The 21,947-nt window shown below is 35.8% G+C and overlaps 1 protein-coding gene across 2 annotated transcripts in view; it reads left to right on the top strand.

Moving 5' to 3' along the window:
* The window catches only part of LOC115230714, a 37,902-nt gene that overhangs the window by 3,532 nt on the left and 12,423 nt on the right, over positions 1-21,947 (top strand). Inside the window, exons 5-11 of one of the 2 annotated variants that reach the window (XM_029800848.2) lie at positions 1,894-3,516; positions 6,282-6,375; positions 8,438-8,610; positions 10,705-11,397; positions 18,492-18,533; positions 18,636-18,712; positions 21,526-21,709. In XM_029800848.2, coding sequence (XP_029656708.2) covers positions 1,894-3,516; positions 6,282-6,375; positions 8,438-8,610; positions 10,705-11,397; positions 18,492-18,533; positions 18,636-18,712; positions 21,526-21,709 — 2,886 coding nt within the window. Of the gene's footprint in view, positions 1-1,893; positions 3,517-6,281; positions 6,376-8,437; positions 8,611-10,704; positions 11,398-18,491; positions 18,534-18,635; positions 18,713-21,525; positions 21,766-21,947 lie in introns of both variants that reach the window. The other variant, XM_036499776.1, reaches the window with a different exon arrangement.

Below are 21,947 nucleotides of genomic sequence, written 5' to 3'. Positions count from 1 at the left end.
TTTGATTAATTCCCATTTGTCCACCTGCTAAGTTATGGGACATATAGGAACAGAACATTAACAACAATGGTTCTTATACTAGTGTAAACATAAACACAGGCGCTCACACACATGATAATCAATTTTTTTTTCCTAATTTCAATAAATAATTATTTAATTTTTTCTTAATTTATAAATATATTTAAAAACTCTACCACCCCTGTACATCATTCCCTACATTCATACCTATCCCTAACTGTCTTTCACTCTCCCTATACATTCTTGCAACCATCTTGTTCATCTGCTCATCTCCTTGTACTTTAAGAGTACTCACTGACACGTCGCCACCACCATTTTTCTCTCTTTTTCCAGCTCCTCCCCAATTACTCCCATCCTAATATAATGTGATGCAGCCATGTGTCTCTTCTACAGTATGAAATGAGTTCCTGTACCTTTGGTGATACTTTAACATTTCAACACTTAGCATAAAGTTCTTTCCTTCTCTTACTTTACTCCCACTCCATCAAAGAGGTACTCTTTACTCTTGTGAATTACATGGTGACCTCACTGGTGCTGGTACTTTGAAAAAAAGTACTCTGTAAATTGCTGAGTGCTAGGAAAGACATCCAGCCTTAGAAATCATGCAAAAGCAAATTAATTAGAGCATGGTGCAGTTCTTTAATTCATCAGATCCTGTCAAGCCATCCAACCCAGACCATCATGGAAGACAGGTGTTAAAAATGATAATGATTATCATCATCTAAAAAATATCTCCTTTGATTTACATATCATCTTGCACAGTGACATGTGGAAGTAATTGACAATATGAACTGAGGAACACACACACACATGTACCCACATGCACGTACCAAATTTCATTCACAATGTAATGGTCATACTGACTTCACAGTAGAAGGCACTTGCCTATGGTGGCAAGCAGCAAAATTGATCTTGGAACTGTGTGGTTATGAAATGAACTCGTTAATGATGAGTATGCATGTCCTTGTGCGTCTGTGTAATTTTAGATATATGTGTAAGGTGCTGACTTGGCTGTGTAGTTAAAAAGTTTGCTTCCCAACCATATGGTTTCAGATTCATTCCAAATAAGCTGCACCTTGTGCAAATGTTACACATTCTGGCAGGCTGTCCCTATGAGAGATATTGTTCTTACTTTTGTCAACAAATCTTTTCCTGTAAGTGATAGCTATGATATTCTTTAATGTGAAGATGCTTTTTGAAAACAACTTGGGTATGAACAACAAAGGTGAAAACTGCTATATTCATCCAATCTTGTATGTTTGTTTTTCTTCTTTTTTGGTGGGAAGAAGGGCTTTTATGTTGTTTTTTTTGTTTTTTTTTTTCATAGAAGCTCAACTGATACTATTCACTGCATATTTTATGTTATCTTTACATTACAGTAACACAATGATTGATGCACAAAGCAGAACCATAACAATAATAATGAATTCTAATACACATCTTAGAGTATGCATGCAAAATATACTAGGAAATACCAGTATTATCAAAATAAATTCAATTTTATCCCATGCATTGAACACTGTTACTACAATGTACTAACAATGGAATCATCAAGTTAAAATATTTCTTATATGTAGTGGGAGGAGAGAGAGACACTGATGTACACATATATAACATCTTGAGGTTATTTATGTCTATAATGAAGTGTGGTTGATGAATTAATGTTATGTCTCTGTAAAGCATAATATTTATGTGAAAGCTTTAATGAAATGACAAACCTAAAGTATAACATTGTCTATGATAAAGGAAAAAAATTGTTTTTTGAGACCCACTGAGCTAAATTTCCTTATTGTTTATGGAATATCATCAATATGCTTCTGTTAATTTTTATATTTTATGTTAACTAATGAAGTTTTGGTTTTCTTTCTATTTCAGCATGACTGCCAAGAATTTGTTACATTGCTTTTAGATAATCTTCATGAATCACTAAATAATGTGTGCTGTAACAACAGGAATATTTTTCAAAATCCACTGCCTACCTCTGATTTTGTTAAACCACAAGGCTATCCACTTGTTGATGATGCCGTTACATCAAGTGTAGTAGCCCTCTCATCTTTTTCTTCAACAGTGCCTTCATCATGTCAAAGTACTGCTGAAGGAACTAAAGTATTGTCATCAGGATTACAGCTTCAAAACCAGAACAACAGCCATGTATCAAGTTCTCAGATAGATATACATCGAACAACCGAGTGCAATTCATTATCAAAAAACCCAACAAAACTGTCCATGGGTAACACTATCATTTATCAAAACTGTAATAGCAGCCTGAAGAAACCATTTCATTTCACTGAAAACCAGTTGTACACGGAGAGTAACAATACCAACTCAGCTTCACTAACCATCAACCACAGTAATACTAGTCATGAACAAGAACTAGTAGCTAGTAGTTGCAGTACTGAGGTAACCTCTGTTTGTAGTGAACTCAGTACTGACAAAGGTAAAGCGCAAATCTCTTCATTACGCAACTTTGAAAGGTCTCCTAACAAAGACACTAATAAAATGCTTACAGTTGAGAGTCGTGTTAGCTCCTCAACACAGCCATTGCGTTGCGCTGCCAACAGTAGCAGTGAAGAAGCAACTGTCATCAACAGAAGGGCAATCAATTTTGCAAGTAACAACCAATCTTTAATGCAACCTTGCTCTCAACCAACTGCTGTGCAATTTAATGATCAATCTTTTGTCGACAGCACTAATGTTAATGGAGAGTCAACCACAACACTAGCCCTTGGTCTCAAATGTCTACCAAGTCTGGAGGATTTCTATGCCAAAGAAACAAAAACTCTCAATACTAATATGCTAGCTTCAGAATCTGAGGAACAAATCAAGACTGATTCAGAAAAGTTTATAAAATCTGATAATCGAATTCGGGGAAATCCTGAAAATTGTGATAACAATATAGAACAAATCATTGGAGCTGAGGCTGCTAAAGCTGAGCTTGCCCCTGGCATAGAAAAGCTAAAAGACATTAATATTAGACTTGATAAGAAAACAAGGTGTCACCAAAACTACCCTTGCACATCGGGACTTCCCTATGAAGATTGGTCTAATATTAACAATATAAAAAGAATCAAAATAGAGTCAGATGTTGATGAGAAAAACATGAAGAGGCAAGCTCTTCAAAAGTTTAACTTGGAACAAAGCACATTGAGAAGTGATGAAGTAATGACTACACCAAGCTGCTCTGTGACTTTAGAAGATGATGATGAAGAAGAAGAGGAAGAGGAGCGAGATGAGGATGATGAAGAAGAAGAAGCAATGAGTGGTGGAGAAGAGTCAGTCATAGAAAGACAGGATTCTGAGTGGCTGGAAGAAAAGCAGGCCAGTAAACATCAAAGTTCTAATGAAATCAACAGAAATTTACCACTGGCAGAACATTGCAGGCTGAAAGAAGGCCTCACTGCTGCTGATGTAGATGCTGCTAATCTTTCTTGGGAAAGCCATTTAGTCAAGAATAACAGTATTGTGGTCAGTACATTCCATGGACAATTCAAAAATACTGTAAGTTCTCTTAAAGTTACTATTTTATCATATTTTTACCTTCTGTTTTAAAATTTGGTGGAGTGATGGAATATATCATTATTGCAAATGTATAATCAGTTACATTACTGAAGTAAGGCTCTCAAGCTACCTACATACTTAGAAGAAAACTAGGCAGTGTTTTAAATTGAAACGTTAACCCTTTAGCATTTAAACCAGCCAAATTTGGCCAAAATATTCTACCTTTTTATGTTCAAACTGACCAGATCCAGCCTCTCACGCCAACCCTACAGTGTCATTCCAAAACTAAACAATCACAACATTGAGTTCTCAAAGCTATAAGATAGTGCATGATTTATTCAAAATGATGTGAATAAATGGGCAGAACACTTGACAGAGTAATCTGGATGCTAAAGGGCTAAAGAGAACCCAGTAATAATAGTAAATGGTAATGGTGATTATTATTATTTCCCTTATTGGTCACAAGGGCCAAAAATATCGAAGACTCTAAAAAAGAAAAACAAGCTTTTAGATCAAGTAAAAAGAAGGGAAAATCAATAAAAAGCATTAGGTAACAAAATTTTAACAAAGAGGGCTTCCCTATTGTTTGAGAAAACATTGTGTAATTTGAGAGGAAACCCACCAAAGTCCAAGATTGCTCTACCACATCAAGCTCACAAAGTAACCTCTCCCAGCTGTCCTTTACAGTCACATTATCAGGGTAGACCAATTTAGCTCCATCAGTCAACTGCTGTCACCCACCTTATATGAAATACACAACTAAGGGGCATTTTCCTCTTCAAGCAGTACTTGATGAGAATTTAAATAGAGAGGAAGAGCCTAGTCCTCAACCTTTCTATCTTTGTCTTCCATGTCATAGCCATCAAGTAGAGGAAAAGTAACCTCTTTTTTTTGTCAAAGAAAGGCAGCAAGACCTATCTTCACACACATATATACCATGTCACAGTAACTGAAAATTACATGCATCTCATAAAGGTTTCACCACTGTCGCTTCAGTGGTGAAATATCCCAAGTAAGCAATGTTCCCTTGTAGCACTGCCAGGCTGAGAACTTTTGGAAATTATCTACAATCCCCAATTTGAAAGTCTTCCAAAAGAGACTGCTCAGATTGTTTTCTTCAATGCCCTAATCAATCCCAGATTATCATTGCTCATGTTCTCCACTAAACTTTATGAAATGCAAGTGTTCACTTTTCACTGTCCACATTGTCTAGCTGGTAGAGGGCAGTGCATACTTGGCATTAAGCTGCAGAAAGATGTGCCACATGAAAATGGCTCCACTCCAAAAGCATTCGAAAGAAAAAAAGAGGTGATACTCTTGATGCATGGTATGAAACTACCAAGAGGTAGTTGCTCAGTTGTACAATCATACAGATTCCACTATAAATTGTAGTAGGACAGCCACTAAGTAATGATGGCTTCTTCTGACATAAGCTTTTGATGTATCCAAAATAATCAATGTCCTATTGAAGCTAGACCTATTCTAAATCTATTCTACAATATACCACGTGAAGTGGAGGTTGTGATAGATTTGACCGTAATTGCAAAGTTTGTACATGACTGACAACAAGCACCAGCATGTTTACCACCTTCACCAAATTCTTCAAGTCCATGTTTAGCAGAGTTATGAACCTTAAGTTGTCTATTAGGCTCTCCCTGTTCAAATCCTTCCTAAGCACTGTCATCATTCACTGGTTCACATAACTGGGAATGCTTTAAATCTGCTTCCAGCAGTGGAACATTCTGCTTGGATATCTCAAGGAAATTCATAACTCTGAATTATTTAAAAGAAACACAAAAACCATTACAAGTTACCAAATTAGGAATTTGGTTTCAAATTATTTTTCATATTGTGAGGACCCTGGTTGAAATAAATTCATAGTTACCTATGCTACTTGATTTTTACAATTTTTCCTTAAGTCATTGTATGATTGTGTTTTATATTATTCATCTACATAAATTTGTGCATGAGATTTTGAATGATAAGCCTAGGTCTCAAAATTAAACCCTTTAACTGTTCAGCAAATGAACCTAATAATGTGTCGCAACTTCAGTATGATACTTCTTCTTCTTAATCCTTTTTGCTCCTTGTGGGACACAGGGCCTCAACAGTTGTTTTCCACTTTTTGAGGTCATTGGCGTGTTTCTTGGCTGCTTCCCATGTCAGGCCGGTGGTCCTGAGCTCGTCCAAAATGCTTTGCTTCCATGTCTGCTTCGGATGTCCTCGCTTCCTTTTCCCCTTCAGGTTCCAGTTAAGTGCTTGTCGTGTCACATTTGAGGATTCTTTCTGCGGTCTGTGTCCGATCCATCTCCATTTCCTTCATCTAATCCAAACATGTATGAGCTCCTGGTTGGCCCTTTCCCACAGGTTGGTGTTTGGCACTCTGTCGAACAACTTCAGATGGAGGATCTGCTGGAGACATTTGTTGATGAAGGTCTGGTATGATACTTAGGTCTTGATAAAACTATTTCATACTTAAGAAACTATTCACTCCAACCTGAGATACTGGGAATAATGGTACCAATCTGACCAGGAAAACCTTAAAATACTTGTTGGACTAGACGCAAAGCCAACTTTTACAATGATGGATTATAGTTGACTGAATTAACATTAGTACACTACTGCTCATAATTTATCAATACCAAATTAATAAATGGTAAAGTTAATCTTAGCAATCTTATTGAAAATTATAATTTCTTATATTAAATTGCGCAGTTATATATGTAGTAAAATGTTTTCTTTAATCTGATGTCTCTAAACTTCAGGTGATCTGCTCTGAGTGTTGCCATGTATCTGTAACTTATGAGCCTTTTATGTATTTGTCAGTACCAATACCTCATGCTATGGAACGCCAACTCTGTGAGTTTACATAACTTAATTTTCTTGTTTTAACTTTTAAAAGCATTAGAATTTGTTATTGCTCTTTTAAACTGTTACAGTACTGGCTAACAATTGTTCTTTATCAAAACTAGAATGATCTTTTCCTAACATCAAATTCTTAAGTGACTTATTTACATCTTTGTAAAATGGATCACTGAAAGCTATCTTTGCCAGAAACATACAGCTCTGCTGGTGTAATTAGAACCATCAGTCAGTAATCAAAAATCCTATGTACATAATCACAATATAGATTTTGATATCTATTTTGAATATGTCGTGGTATTTCAGTGATGGTACCCTAAAGTGGTCTCTTATTCTTCTTTACTGCTACATATCAAGATTAATGGGAAATGGGACAATAAATGTTTATATTTTGCCTAAAATGTTTAGACACAAATGTAGTGAAAATAACTGCTGGGTGTTGAACCCTTTTGTTGCATATTTCTGTTGAAAATACTGCCTTTGTTTCAATTAATTTTGATTATTAATCCTGTGGTTGAAACATAAATTAATACAAAATTTTGATAGTAATTATTAAGTAAGTATTAAGTTGGATCACTTCAAGACAGAACGTTTGTATTGCAGTCTCAGTTAGTTTAGAATCAATGCAGATTCTGACAAACTGTTTACCATCTCACTGATGTTTGTCATAATTACAGTTAGACCTTCCAGCCATCTTTGACTTTTTAAAGATATTCTTTTATATACAGTTTATTTCTTTTAGATTAAATGGGCAGTGAATAGAAAAGTTTTGAGCATGGGATGAAGGTCAATATACACTGCTGAGTTTAAATTATATAAATAATTACAATAGCATGGTAAGAGTTAGCAACAAATTCAGCAAGGAATTTAGTGTGCAGGTAGGTGTCTATCAGAACTCAAATCTCAGCATCCTCCAGGCAATAATAAATGAGTTTGAAACCAGCTGTCTGTCAGAGCTTCTGTATGTTGTTGACTTAGTTCTCTGTCAAAACTTTTTTTTTTTTAATTCGAAACATGGAAGTAAAATTAGAACCAAAATGTCTACAAGTAAACCTCATAAAGATGGAACTTTTAAGGAATAGAAAAGAAAACAGGACTCAACTGCCATCTGGAAAACAGCCATTATCAGTATACAGGAAAGTAGTCTGTAGGAATTATATATGGTTTACTCTATGTAAACTATGGGGTGCAGGAGTGGTTAGCTATAAGAGTATCCATCTAATAAATTGTTTGAAATGCCTGGAAGGCTCCCTAGAAGTAGTTGATAGTTTCTTTTACTGAGGTGACTTAACTCTTTCGTTACTGTATTTATTTTGAGATGCTCTGTGTTTCTTTCAATTACTTTAAATATAACAAAGAATTTAGTAAAGTAACTTAGTTACCATTCAGCTAGTATTAGGAACATAAATTGTGACTAAGGTTTGGTGGAAGATTTTAATTCAAAACTTATGAAAACAAGACATTTGTACTCAGAGCCAGAGCTGGCTTCAGCCAGCTTGGTAATGAAAGGGTTAAGTAGCAATGGAGGTGTGTGTTAAAAAGCATAAGCCTGAAAAAGTTCAGGAAACTCTTAACTCTCATAGAAATAAAGGAATTATTACTCCATGTGAAGGATAGATTGTATGACACATGCCTATGAAGTGCAATGCTGCATAACAAAACAAACATTAAAAGCCAGGGGCAGGGGATGCGTGACAGCTGAAAAGAAATTAGGTGTACCCATTGGATGTATATTGTTAATGCACAAATAAACTGTGGAAAACTAGGTGTAAGAAGAATCTTGTAGTATACTTGAGTTGTAGATTGAACTAGTACAAATATGAGATGTATATGGAGGACAAACAGTTGAGTGAAGTGCCTTAGTGTTTTCTTAATTTATGTCATTGAGTTCATACCATACTATAAAATCAAGATAACAGCAAGAAACTAGGATATTATTTCTCATAACTCACTCTAGTCTTTTTAGATTCTGTTTGTCTTGAATCAGTGCTCTTTATTCTCTATTATCCATGTTCATGTTCAGAAATTTGTCTAAGACTTGGCTGAAATTGTTTTTCAGGTGTTATATTTATCACACAAACCCGTACTATTCCGCCCATACGGTATCTCTTAAAACTGCACAAAAATGACAACATTTATAAAGCCAAAACTGAACTGCGAAAGACGGCAGGCCAGCAAAACTGTGATATCATCATGGTTGAAGTAGTTAACAATTACATTTCACGAGTCCTTGTAAGTCAAAGAACTTTCATAATGCTTTTTAATTGATCATGTACAATATTATTGTTTTTATCCTTGATATTGTCATTCGTTATTTTTGTGTATTTTCCCAGCCAATCTAATGGAAACATTTGGGTCATTCCAGTGAAATTCAACAAAGTTCTGTGAGAAAGTTTGAAAATTGAGGGGTGTTTTTTTTTTATTTTTTAACCAGACTAACTTCTTATCACTAAAGTGAAAACTATATAAAACTATATATACTCAGAAAATACACCTAATGGTGAGTATAGAAATGTAAGAATACAGCATTTAAAACTACTCTAAATATCAATTTTCATCCTCTGAAAATAGAAATTTCCATTTTTATGGGTAGTTCAGAGCCCCAGAAATAAATATGCAACAATTAGGAAAACTTTCAAACCTAAAAATCCTTGGACATTGACCTCTTGACTATACAATAACAAAAATGTGATCAGAAAATAGATCCTCATCCTTTTATAATACCTTCATAATAGATTCATGGGGTCAAAAATTCTACTAGTTTCATATTGATAGTTAAGACAATTATAAAAGTTTTCGATTACAAAAGACTGTATTTTCCTTCCAAAATTGAAAAAAAATTAAGAAAACTAGTAAAAAATATCAGAAATAACATGAAACAGTAAAAAATAAAATGAATCAAAAGTTATTTGCTTGCTTATGATATCAAACCTATTTAGAATGATGGGCCCCTAAAAATAAAAGAAATTCATTATTTTGAAAATTGCCTAAAACTTTAAATGGCCATAAAATCTTATTATGGAGCTGAAATTTTCAGGAATTACTCATCCCATGGATATTAACTAATAGTGTAAATTTGAAGAAAATCTAAGAAACTTCACGATGGACCCTTGTTGAATTTCACTTGAATGATCCTATATAGCTCTCCATCTGTTTTACGCTGCTTAATCATTTGGAGAATTTTATTACATTTAGGATAGCCAAAAGTTGAAAGGTCAAGCCTTTCCCATTGTAACAATAATATTTTTATCATCTTTACTGTCTTCCTTGACTAACACTAATTATGAATTTATGGCACTTTAAACCACCACAATTTACATTTTTCATATATAATCTTTTATGAGAATCACAGCTTAATACATTGATTGGGTGCCAGACTATCAACCAAAGAGTTTATGCTTCATGCTTTATCATTTGAATAGCACTCCATTCCTTACAGTTGAATCTGAATGTTCCAGTTCACAATATTAGACCTTTAATATTTTTGTATCCATTCAATCACCCTAGCATTGATGAGATGGCTTTTGCAAATTTGACCTGTTGTATGACATTTGACCAATTTGTTTCACTGTTGTTTATTTTCCATACCATATATGTTATCAGTCAGGTAACTTGTGGAAACCAGTGCTTTGACTTTAGTAAACTGTCTATATGATCCAAGGTTACATGTCTTGACCTCAAATCTGTTAATATCATTCTTGGCATCATTATTGCTATGTGGAGTCAGTTTGTTTTCTTTTCCTTTTACAGTTTATGCTATGGTTCACTTGTTATTTCTGCAGGGTCTATAAAATATGTATCAGAATATAGTTTGTTTTCTAACAATATAAGAAACTATTATTGTTATTATTACTACTACTCATTAGCATGCCAGACAAAATGTTTAGCAGCATTTCGTCTGTCTTTACGTTCTGCATTCAAATTCTGCTGAGGTCAATTTTGCCTCTCATCCTTTCAGGGTTGATAAGCATTGGGATCAGTATAATCAGCTAGCTCTCTCCCTTAAAATTTCAGGTCTTGTGCCTATAGTAGAAAAGATTACTACTACTATTATGATGGCAGGCTAGCAGAATCATTAGCACACTGGACAAAATGCTTAGCAGCATTTCATCTGTCTTTAAGTTCTGCATTCAAATTCCACTGAGATCAGCTTTGCCTTTCTTTCAGGGTTGATAAAATAAGTACCCGTTGCACACTGGAGTTGATGTAATTGACTAGCCCCTCCCCAGGATTCCAGGCTTTGTGTCTATAGCAGAAAGGATTACTGATACTACTACTGCTCCATCATCATTTCTAATAGTTCTCTTTTGATCATTTTCTTTTTAGGATGACAATATATTGCTCCGGTTTGTCAATGATTCTGCTCGAAAAATTTATGCCTTTCAAATGGCTGTTCCTCCTAATTCACTGGACAGTTCCCCATCAGACAATTTAGGAAAGCTGCCAACAGTTAACTCCAGTTTAGCTACTAAAGAAAGCATTGCCACCAAACAAACTAGTTCTTCAAAATCTCCTGACATTTTTTCAAATATGGATACTTTCTGCCCCAGTAACTGTTCACCACAGAAGACAACATCAATGAGCACAACAGTATCTGATGTAACTCCACAGTCAAATGATAGTAACCTTCCACTATTATCACAGCCATCTTTGGATCCTGTATTAACTCCTCTGAGCCAGTCTACATTAACAACAAGCATGTCTACCTCTGCATTCCCTGATTCAATTGTGACAGATGATGCTCATGTTTGTGATTCTTCATCAGTTACAACTCAGTCCAAAACTAATGATCCTGATCCAGACTCTATGCAAACTGACCAAATATGGGATTGGTCTTTGACAACAGATAATTCCAAAAGGCCAGCCATTCCAATGAGTTGGGAGTCTGCACCCTCTGCGAATTTATCATCCATTGCTGAACACTGGCGATCTTGTGCCATCTGTTTGGAGGAATTACTTGATACAAGTTTAATGGTGCACACATCTTGCAGTGGCACTTTTTGTCATAGTTGTCTTGAAGTAAGTAAATGTTCTCATACAGCTATTACATAGAATAGATATGTTCTTCACAAATTTTTATTTTATCATTTGCTGGAGCATGTCATAACATCTTTTTCTTCTAATCTTCAATTATGTATGCATCCATACCTCAACTTGGCTGACAGCAGCATGAGATTTTGTGAGAAAAAACATTGTGAATGAATGTATTGTTCAGAAAGAGCAGTAGTAACTCAGCAAACTAAAACAACATATGTATTATACACACCAACACCACATGATGTCTTACCAATGACAACATACACACCTAAAAAAAATTTAAATATGATGATGATGAAAAACATTTACCTACGAAAACAAGCAGTGTCACCAAACTTGTTCTTCAAATTCTGACATATTTTACACATGTATATTTATGCTTGTGTGTGTGTGTGTGTGTGTATGTATATATATAAATATATATATATATACACACACACAAGTGTATGATCAACAAACAAGTGTATTAGTTTGATGCTCAGGAAAATGAAAAGGTCTTTTACGTTTTGAGCCTATGCTTCCTATGCTTCTCAACAGAAAGGATTAAGAGAAGATAAAAGGAGAGAATGAAAAAAACTTGTAGATTTCAGTGGTCCAAATATGTGTGTGTGTAATTTTTGGATTAATGGGTATTTGTCAATTAATATTTTGATGTGTTGAGTAAAGCACTAGCACGGTTTGGACTACCTGGTGTCATCTGCAGTTAGGGTATATTTCCCTTAGATCTACTTCAGGAATTCCGCAGTGTTAGTTGAGACAATAATCAATTAAGGAAACTGAAGATAGATTTGGTATTAGTCTTTATTCTATCAACCCATCCTGCAAGTGTCCTTTATAGGTGGATGATATGCATCATATTGTGTTGCATCAATTTTGCAGTCTGGGTCACATCCGGTACATGCATACATGAAGTGGTGTCTTGTTAAAAATATTAAGTACAGGCATGCTTGTTTATATTTGACATGACCCAGACAGCAAAACTGATGCAACACAATATGATGCACATCATCCCACCCATAAAAGACAGTCACAGGATGGCTCAAAACGATCGTTGTACAAAATAAAGACTAATATTAAATCCATCTTCTGTTTCCTAATTGATTATTATATATTATCATCATCATTGTTTAACGTCCATCTTCCATGCATGAGCAGGGTGGTTGACAGGAGCAGGCCAAGTAGAAAATCTACCCTAGGCTACTGTATCTGTTTGACAGGGATTTTATGGCTGGATGCCCTTCCTAACACCAACCACTCCGCAGAGTGGACTCAGTGCATTTTATGTGGCACTAGCACTGGCAGGGTAACCAAGTAACTCACAAGATGATGAATTATGAGAGAGGCAGGACATTTAAGGAGAACTTGTGTCAGAGGATGAAGAGTATATATATATAAGAAGTGAAAGGGATTAAAAATTCCAGGCAAATATCAAAGCTCTCAGTGTTAAACAAATTAGGTTAACTATGTCAAACAATCAAACACCAATAAATGCAAGTTGAATAAACATCCATGGTAAATCTTCATGTATAAGTAGATCCAAATATCATTTACAAGAATTTCAAAATATAAGAATGGAGAAAATCTCATCTTTAATTGGTGATTCAACTATACAATACTGACGATCATTTCAATTGTATCAACATATTTAGATACAGAAAATATCAGTCAGTGATATATCCGAAAATATATGTTAACACAAGGTTATCAAGGCAATTCCAAATTGGTTAAATTCAAAATGAACTAAGAAAATATCTCTAGTAGACAAACACATACAAAAAGAACATTAAGAAGAAATATATCTTAAGAGAAGCTAGTTTGATATTCAACTTTTGGTGACATAAGTGAATAACAAAAGAATAAAAAATAAACATGAATTCTATGTTACAACAATTAGAAATATAGAGATTCTATGACACAACAATTAGTTTTCTCTCTATTGAATATGCCAATCATTTTTAGAAAAATTATGTTTATATGATATATGCTTATTATATGACATTAAGAATTGAAATATTTAAATGCTTTTCTAAATTTGGGGATAACATTTCAATGTAAAATTACCAACGTAATTTAATAATATTAATTTAGAAGTTATTGTATAATACATTTCCTCAAGGCAAAGATCACATTTTAAATTACAGTATTTTATGATGGTGCGTAATTAATAATGGACCATTTTAAATCATACTTAATGTTCCTATCTTTTTAAATCCCAAATGCATTTACTAAGATTTGTAGAATTGCCTTTTCTTCCATACTTAAATGAATGAGAATTATTATGAAATCTGGATTTCCAAATTGTAGCAGGCAAACCTATGTAATAATCCCTGTTATTACCTTACATTGATACGCTATATTTTTCCTTAAACACTGATTTTCTAAAGGACAGATAATTTTATTTTTAGAATTATACACTTCTATTTGGTACTGATGCTTAAAAGAATTATTACTAGTCCCCCCCACTCAGAATTGTTATGGCAGGATTATTATTTTAATTAATATTAAAACTAAGTGTTAACTGTATTATCAGAGTTGGAATTACTTTTACTTAAAGTATCGAAATCTAATTCGGGAAAACTAGCATTAGAGTAAATTTCACAATTCACGCTTTCAATTCTATTCTAGTTTAAAGATTTTTAGTTGAGATACTCTCTAATTCTCTGTTTATTATGTGCTGCTATAATTTCAACCAAATTTTTGGTGGTTGAAACATGAAAATTTTATACTACAGCAATTAAATAATTCCCTATATTTATTTGGAGGTGAGAAATAATTATCTTGTGCAACAAAGAATTTCCAAGGTATATTAGTAGCTATAGATTATGTGAATGATGTGTTATACCAGATAATATTCCTTGATTTAGTCTTCCTATTATTATATATATACTTTTCTTAGTATTAACATTATTAATGATATAACTATGAGAAGTAAAAAACAAAATATTGAAGATGAACATATTTAAAAGCATAGATTCAGCTCTGTAGATACTAAGTATATGGCTGGTATTCCCTGATGCTGTGCCAGGCAGTGGTTCTCATGGCTTCTGTCAAAGATCACTGCTCCCCTGTTCTGTCTCGTAATCATCCATCGACCTGGGGGGACAATGTTCCCTTAGAGATCTCCGTAAGGTCTCGGGGCCTCCCTTCCCCCTCCCCTTTGTCATCGGAAGAGCTAATCTTCCTTCAAATATCAAGGACATGATGTGGTATTCCATCCACTGATACATTATTGAAAGTGCTGATTGTGGTCACCTTTCCTTATTCACATTGTGTTGTGAACCAAGCATTCGGGTGTTTCACCCACAACCTCATCCCCAACCTGCATGGATGTAATCCCTTCCACTTCTCGCTGCTGCGGCACCACCATGAGGTGTCTCAGAATATCAGATTATGGCCCTGTGCAGGACTGACTGTTCAGCTTGCCCTACCTTGGGCAACATGTTATACCAGAAGACTGCCTCCATAAGGGAGACTCGTCCCCTCTTGGCCATGGTTTTAATCATACAGTGGTGCTGTTCCACAATCCCATTTCCACCTGTCCTATATGCAACTCTGAAAAAGCATCTTGTGCTCCGTCTTTCAAGCATTTCTCTCAGCTGCTCTGAGTGAAAGATTCCACTGTTATCCATCAATAGTTCGTCTACAGGACCCCTTTCTAAAAACACTGCATTCAGCACCTCTGTGCCCTCAGCAGCAGTCTCTGCATTGATTCCTCTCCATATAGCCATTCGCCCCAGTTCACAGTCGACTATTGAAAGGTACACCTTTCCCCGATAGTGTGTCACATCAATGGCCAGCCTCTTCCATTCTTCCTCTACCCGAATCTTTCCTAGTTCGTGTGTGTCTAGGGCAGGATCAATCGATTGGTACCTGTTACACTTCCTCACTATCTTCCAAACACACTCCCTAGTGACATCGGGGTTTCCATCCTAGCCAAAGACATTGTCTTGTTGACCCCCATATGATGCATATTGTGCAGCCTCCTTAGTTCTGTGCCCTCCAACTGACAAACTGCCGCCACCTCACCCAGAACATCATCTACTGTTTCCAGCCAATTCTTTTTCACTCTGGTTAGGACGTTCACTTTATTCTTTTCTGAGGGCACAAACACCATATGCAGTTCCAGGGTGCACTTGGCAGCTAACTCCCTCAGGATTCCCAGATTATGCTTGCTTACCATTTTCATGTTGCTGATGCCTATACATTTGACCTCCCTACCATCTACCTTTCTGAGCCTGATGTTTCTTCTTTAGTTCTCAACAATTCTTGCGGTCACCGGGGTTGTTGCGCAACCTGTATCGAGGGCTCGTGCTTCTCTCCCCACCCCACCACCTTAAGCCTCTCTACTGGCAACATTCGGTTGTGCACCTTCAATTGATAGTGGAGGGAACTAGCAGTGCAGTAGTCCCCTTCTTTCATTTCCCTGCTTGCAATTTTTTGCTATGTGCCCAGGGTGGCCGCATTGCAAACACAACCATTGGCTTTGGTTCTGTGCACTCCCTGATCATGTGCAGACCTTGACATCTGAAACATGGTCCCTTGGTCATTCACCTCACCAGACTCTTGCTCTCGTTGTTTGCTACCTGCCTCTTTGTCCAACTTGTAACCATCATCACTGTTATCACTATGTCTCGAATGTCGCCTTGCATCAACACACGCAATTTATCAATCATCTCTCCTACCGACATCATTTCGATGCTACTGACATACAAAGATATGGTCAGGGAAGCAGTCACAAAAGCCAGCTTCACCATCCGCTCCATTGCTGCTCCAGTAAAACTTGCTATCTGCTTGCCAATCCATCTAACCTTCCTCAGCTTGCTGTAGGCTTTAAAAGTCCCCTCCGTGTACATGTCCTTCAGCTGCTGTTCAATTTTTTTCTGCTTTCTCTTGGTCCACTTCATCCATCTCCAGGTTGAGATTCAATGCATTGCCTTCTAAATACAACAGCATAAGGCTTGCCACATCTTTTATTCCCTGCAGCTCTGCCACTAATCTTACCTTCTTTATCCAGGCCATCATATCACCTTCCCTATATCATTTCCAATTCTGATTTTTGTATCAATTACAAACAAAGAACAAGAACAAAAAGAAAAATAAAATGTCTACTTCTCGGACGTACCCTCACAGCTAGTAACAATGTGCCAAAATAGCTTGTGGTTTGAAGGCAAATAAATAAAATTGTTCTTGCTTTGACTTGCAATCAGGTACTGCTGGCAGATTGATCAACTCTTCACTCATGTTGTCACGACCTCTGTATTTTCATGACTGGCGTCTGTCACTGCTCATGTCCCTAGGAAAAACCAAATGCAGGGAAAAACTTTCCTTCTCACTTACATGACATCATCTCATTGCTTCCAGTCTTCCTTCCACCATAAAAACTACAATAGGAAAAAAACCATTAACAATTATCAACTGGTAACACTTGGTACTGCAGAAGACTCAGCTTCTTGCATAACCATAGCAAAATATTGGTTAAGATAGTGGAGTAGTGCACTACCACCTCTCTGACCATTATCTATTCAATACCCTCTCATCTCCTTAGCATGACTTCTACTCACCATACCATGCCATATGTACTTCAGAGGAAAGCACTCAAGTTGTGCTTATTGAGTACCCTCTACCCCCACCACCGCCTATAGCTTGCTACTCATTCTTCTATCTTGAATTGTGATGCTTGGGTTGGGAGGCAACCTCTACTCACCCTCCGTGATTCACTATGTTCTCTTGGTTATGTTAACTTGCCTCTTCTCATGCACCAGTCATATATAACATAGAGTGGCTCTACATCACTACTTCGTTAAACCTCTATCTCACCATCTTTATCACTCTAACACACACACACACTCTCTCTCTCTCTCTCTCTCATATATATACACACACACATACACACACAACCCCCCACCTCCCAACACTGCTTTCCCTTTCTTTGCTATTACCCTCTTTCATAACACTTGCTGTTTCTATCAGTTCCCTCTATCCAACCCTCTCAACACTAAACCTGTATAACTGACAAATTTTGATGCTGTCCAAATCGTGCAAGTATGGAGAAAGTGGACATAAAATGAGGGTATATAACATCTCCCCTCTCTCTTTTACACTAATTCCTGACATTACTCTTTGTGTTACTTTTGCTTTGTCTTCTTCACCAACACAGTATCCTCAGTTGCTCTCTCCATTACCATTCCTCTCACCACACTATATCTGCTTCTCATCATATTTTAACATCTCTTTCAGTCATGGGGTCTCTTTGTCACCTTGCATGCCTAGTGTTGGTGTACAGAAAAAAAGCTCCTTGTACACTCTGTAAGTGGTTGATAAATCAAATTGATCATTGACAATGTAGGGCTTTTGAGGGTGCTTTTTAATTTTGCTAAGGGTAAGACTACCTCTATTGGTGGTACCATGAAAAGAGGCACCTAATACCTTGTGAAGTGGTTATTGTTAGGATGGGCTTCCACCAGCCTCAGAAACATGGTTTTGACCTGTCAGATCCTGTCACACCATCCATCACATGCCAGCATGGAAAATGCATAAAATGATATGTGTACGTGTGTGTTTGTGTGTGTGTGTGTGTATACATGTGTATAAAGCATTTTCTCCAAGAATATGAATTCAGTCATCCTTTGATCCAGGTGATTTAAATTGAATTAAAACTTAAATCAAGGGTTAATACCTGTTTTAGAAATGGATGTGATTTGAAAAGCCAGGAGTATATTATACAAAATGGTGCATGTATGTAGATAAAGAGAGAGAGAGAGAAAAGAGTGTCAGAACACCAAGCTAAGAAATATAAGCATGTGACAGCCTGTTGCAAGTATATTTTCTAACCATTTTCAGTTTCAAGTTTTTTTTGGTTACATCAGCACACTTTTTGATAGTTGTAATCGGGGCCTTTTAGGTTATGACCTGTTCACAATGCTTTTATGAATAACAATATGTATATTTTGAACAAAGATTGAACTTTATACTTTAGGTATTTGATTACTCATTTTATTCCATAACTTTCAGATTTGCTTATAAATTTTGATGTATTTTAGTTTATTTATATATATATATATTTTGTATTATTCCAGATGTCACTGAAACACCATAGTGTTTTCTCTTATACTTGCCCTGTAAGTAGGTTTTTTATATGTAATTTCTTTTTTTACATTTATTGTGATAGTAACACTCTAGAAATTACTTCTTTTGTCTGTATTTTGTTTGTACTATTCTAGGTGTGTCTTGCTTTCGTAAATCCTTCTGTGGAATTTGTCCCATTGGCTGATCCAGACAGCAAAAGGTTAAGAACAAGGTAATTGTGCTTATTTCATCCTTTTTCTTTAATGTTGAAGATATTAACTACAAAATGGAGAATGATGCATAAGAAAATAATATGAATTTCAAAGTTAGTTTGATGGCTTTCAAATAGAAAAATCAAAGCCACTGTACTTAGTATTTATTGACCTGAAGAAGGCTTTTAATATTCCACCCTCTGTAATCTGTAGATGAATGGTTTGCGAGAGTCATACAAGCCTAGTACAGAGATAAAGGTGTTGTCAGCAAGGTGAGAGTTGGCAATGAGTTTCATGAAGAATTTAGCATGCAGATAGGTGTTCAAGATTCAGTTTCAATCCCGTCTTTATTATTATTCTCTAACAGAGGGGGTTGAGTCTGTCACAGAATTACAGAAAAAAAATTTCATACATAGAAACAAAGCCTAGAATCAAGTTGTAAAAGTAAAACTGACAAAAACAGTTTTTAGTTAAAAAGAAAGAAGATAGAACTCTGCTGCCATCTTGGAAATAGCCAAGGGCAGTATGAAGAAAAGGAACAGGTAAGAATTGCATGATATACACTATAGTTACACAAAAGGTACATTGGAATTACAGGCAAGCTGACAGAGACAAACTTCATATTTAACAAATGCACAGGAATAATAAGTAAGAGCACTAATGAAATATATTCTTTCAAATTCTCAGAGGCTCCCTAGAAATATTTGCTCCTTAGCTGACCTAATTATCAATGGAGGAGGATGTTTAGAAAGTATAGAAACCAGATTAAGAATAGGTAAAAAAGTTCAGAAAGCTGTTACCTATTCCGGCAACAAATAGATATTCTTCCTAAGAGAAAGGCTGAAGTGCAACATTGCATGATAGAAAAACATGAACATTGAATGCTGGGTGTGTGCAGCTAAATGTACACACAGAGTTCAAATGAAGCAGAATGCAGCAAATGTAGTTTTAAAGTGTTCATTTCCTGTGCATAATAATATTAATATTTTTTTAGTGGGGGAATATTTCCCATTCCTCGAAGAAATCTTCCAACATCACATCAGTCACCAATGTAATGGAGTAGTTTTGGTGCTAGAATGTAATTTGATTAAAGTGTTACCAATTTTAGTGTGTTACTAAATAAATACACAACATGGAAAGTCAAGAAAAGAGTTGCATCTGTGAGGCATTGAGGAAATACAACAAATAAATCAGAATAAACATCATAATTTATTTGGGTTGCAATGAGAGTAGGCAATTGTATGTTGGAGTCAAGGAAAGAGGCCAATGGACTTAATATTTACACAAATGGGTAGAAGCATACCACGATAAATGTAGTAAAAAGGTTAAACAGGCAAGTTCCATCAATAGAGAATAATGGGATTTGACAAGCAAGCTTAACGTTATACTGAAGTTTACTGTGTTAAGTTGGTGAAATAACATAGCTGTTCATGTTGAAGTATGCCATCAGGGGTAGTGTCCTTCCAAAGTCCTACTGAAAATAGCTGTGCACTTGTCAAAGTTTCCTGCTAACTGCTAGCTAAATATTGAAAAAAGGTGTGAAAGTTGCTGTTTGTATTAATCCGCAACCAGCTTTAATTGGCTGAAGTTGCCGTAGTACTACAGTGCTAATACATGACAACCAAATAGAACTTCCTTGACTCACTATAAGTGTATTGTTGATGGGTATAGTTAATTATATTTGAAACCAGAAGGATGAAAGATAGTTAACTTTGGCAGAACTTAAACTGTGAATATAAAGGGTCATGACTAAACACCACATATCATTTTATTTGATACTCTAATAATTCTACCAAGCTACTAAATAATGAAAATGTAAATTGACTTATATATTACCATACTGTACTACCAATCATCACTCCCTCTGCCTTGAGCCACTTCCTATTGATAACAATCCTTCATTCATACTATTGACTCTCATTCACCAAACTACCTTCACTTCCTACACTTTCTTGTAATTTTTACCCACCTGACCTGACCCTTCTGTCACCTTGCTCTCTTCTATTCATTATCTTGGACTTGAGGATATATTCTGGTTCCTCAACACCATCTTTATGTCTCTCTTTCTAGCATCAATACACCAACATATAACACAGAGTAGCTATAAATCTCCTATTCAGCCTACCCCACAGCCCTTGTTAATATTCTCTGAGTTGCACTCACAAACCACTGACACTGCTCTTTCTCTGAGCTTCCCCACTAATATCCTTTCACAAGAAACCTGCTCCTTCCATCATACTTTAACTTCTTAACACCTTGCTAGTCTCCACCCTATCTCTCTTAATTTTCTTTCTCAGGTCATGGAGGTGTTTCTTAGTTTTGCACATTAATTGTGACTTACGCTGGTGCCATGAAAAAGCACCCAGTACACTCTGTAAAGTAACATGTTGGTGATAGGAAGGGCTGGATGCCGAGTGAACACCATAAATTGTTGGAGCAAAACATGGTCCTCTGACTCATTAGATCCTGTCAAACCATCTGGCTTATGTTTGCATACACAGCAGGCATAAAATGATGGTATTAATGCTGTTAGAGTGAAGTCAGGAGCACTATTCTGCAATAAATTATTCACATAAATACTAAAAGTTAGTCTCACTTTTAGACTATCAATTTCATCATCCAGGTAAATGTTAATATATTTAGTCAACTCATGGCCCTTAATTTTCTATTATCTAATTCATTATTCATATGACATTATTTAGAACTTTAAAATGATAAAAGCGTATTCTTTGTTACTGTATGATGACCATTAGAACAGGTTCTATTATGAGAGACTACATGACCATATGTAGTGTAAGCATAATCTGTATATTTTTCTATATTTTTCTCATAGAATCTTAGCTGTGCCACTGACTTTCCGATGTCTAAGTAAATCAAATCCTGAACAACAGCAATTGATTGGTCATCCCCACATCTTATACCTTCCTAACAACATTAGTGGTGGCACTTTGTATAATTGTGTTGACCAAATAGTCCATACAGCCCTGCAATACACAATCGCTTTTACCATGGAAGAGGTTTGTACTACTTCTGTTTGTAGATTCTTACATTTATTCTTATATTTTATTTTAACACTAGCAGAATTGCTCGGCGATGCTCGGGGCTGAATTGCTTGAAAGTACTGTTAATGATTGCACTGAATTATGATGATTATTCAGGCAAATATTGATATAAGTTTATGGTGGGAGATAAGGACTTAACAATAAAACGTGTGCCATTGCATTGTTTTGGGGGAACCAAATTTCTAATGAGCAT

Source organism: Octopus sinensis, unplaced genomic scaffold (assembly GCF_006345805.1).
Source record: "Octopus sinensis unplaced genomic scaffold, ASM634580v1 Contig16178, whole genome shotgun sequence".
In the NCBI taxonomy this organism is placed as follows: Eukaryota; Metazoa; Mollusca; class Cephalopoda; order Octopoda; family Octopodidae; genus Octopus; species Octopus sinensis.
This window is presented reverse-complemented; position numbering and strand designations above follow the sequence as displayed.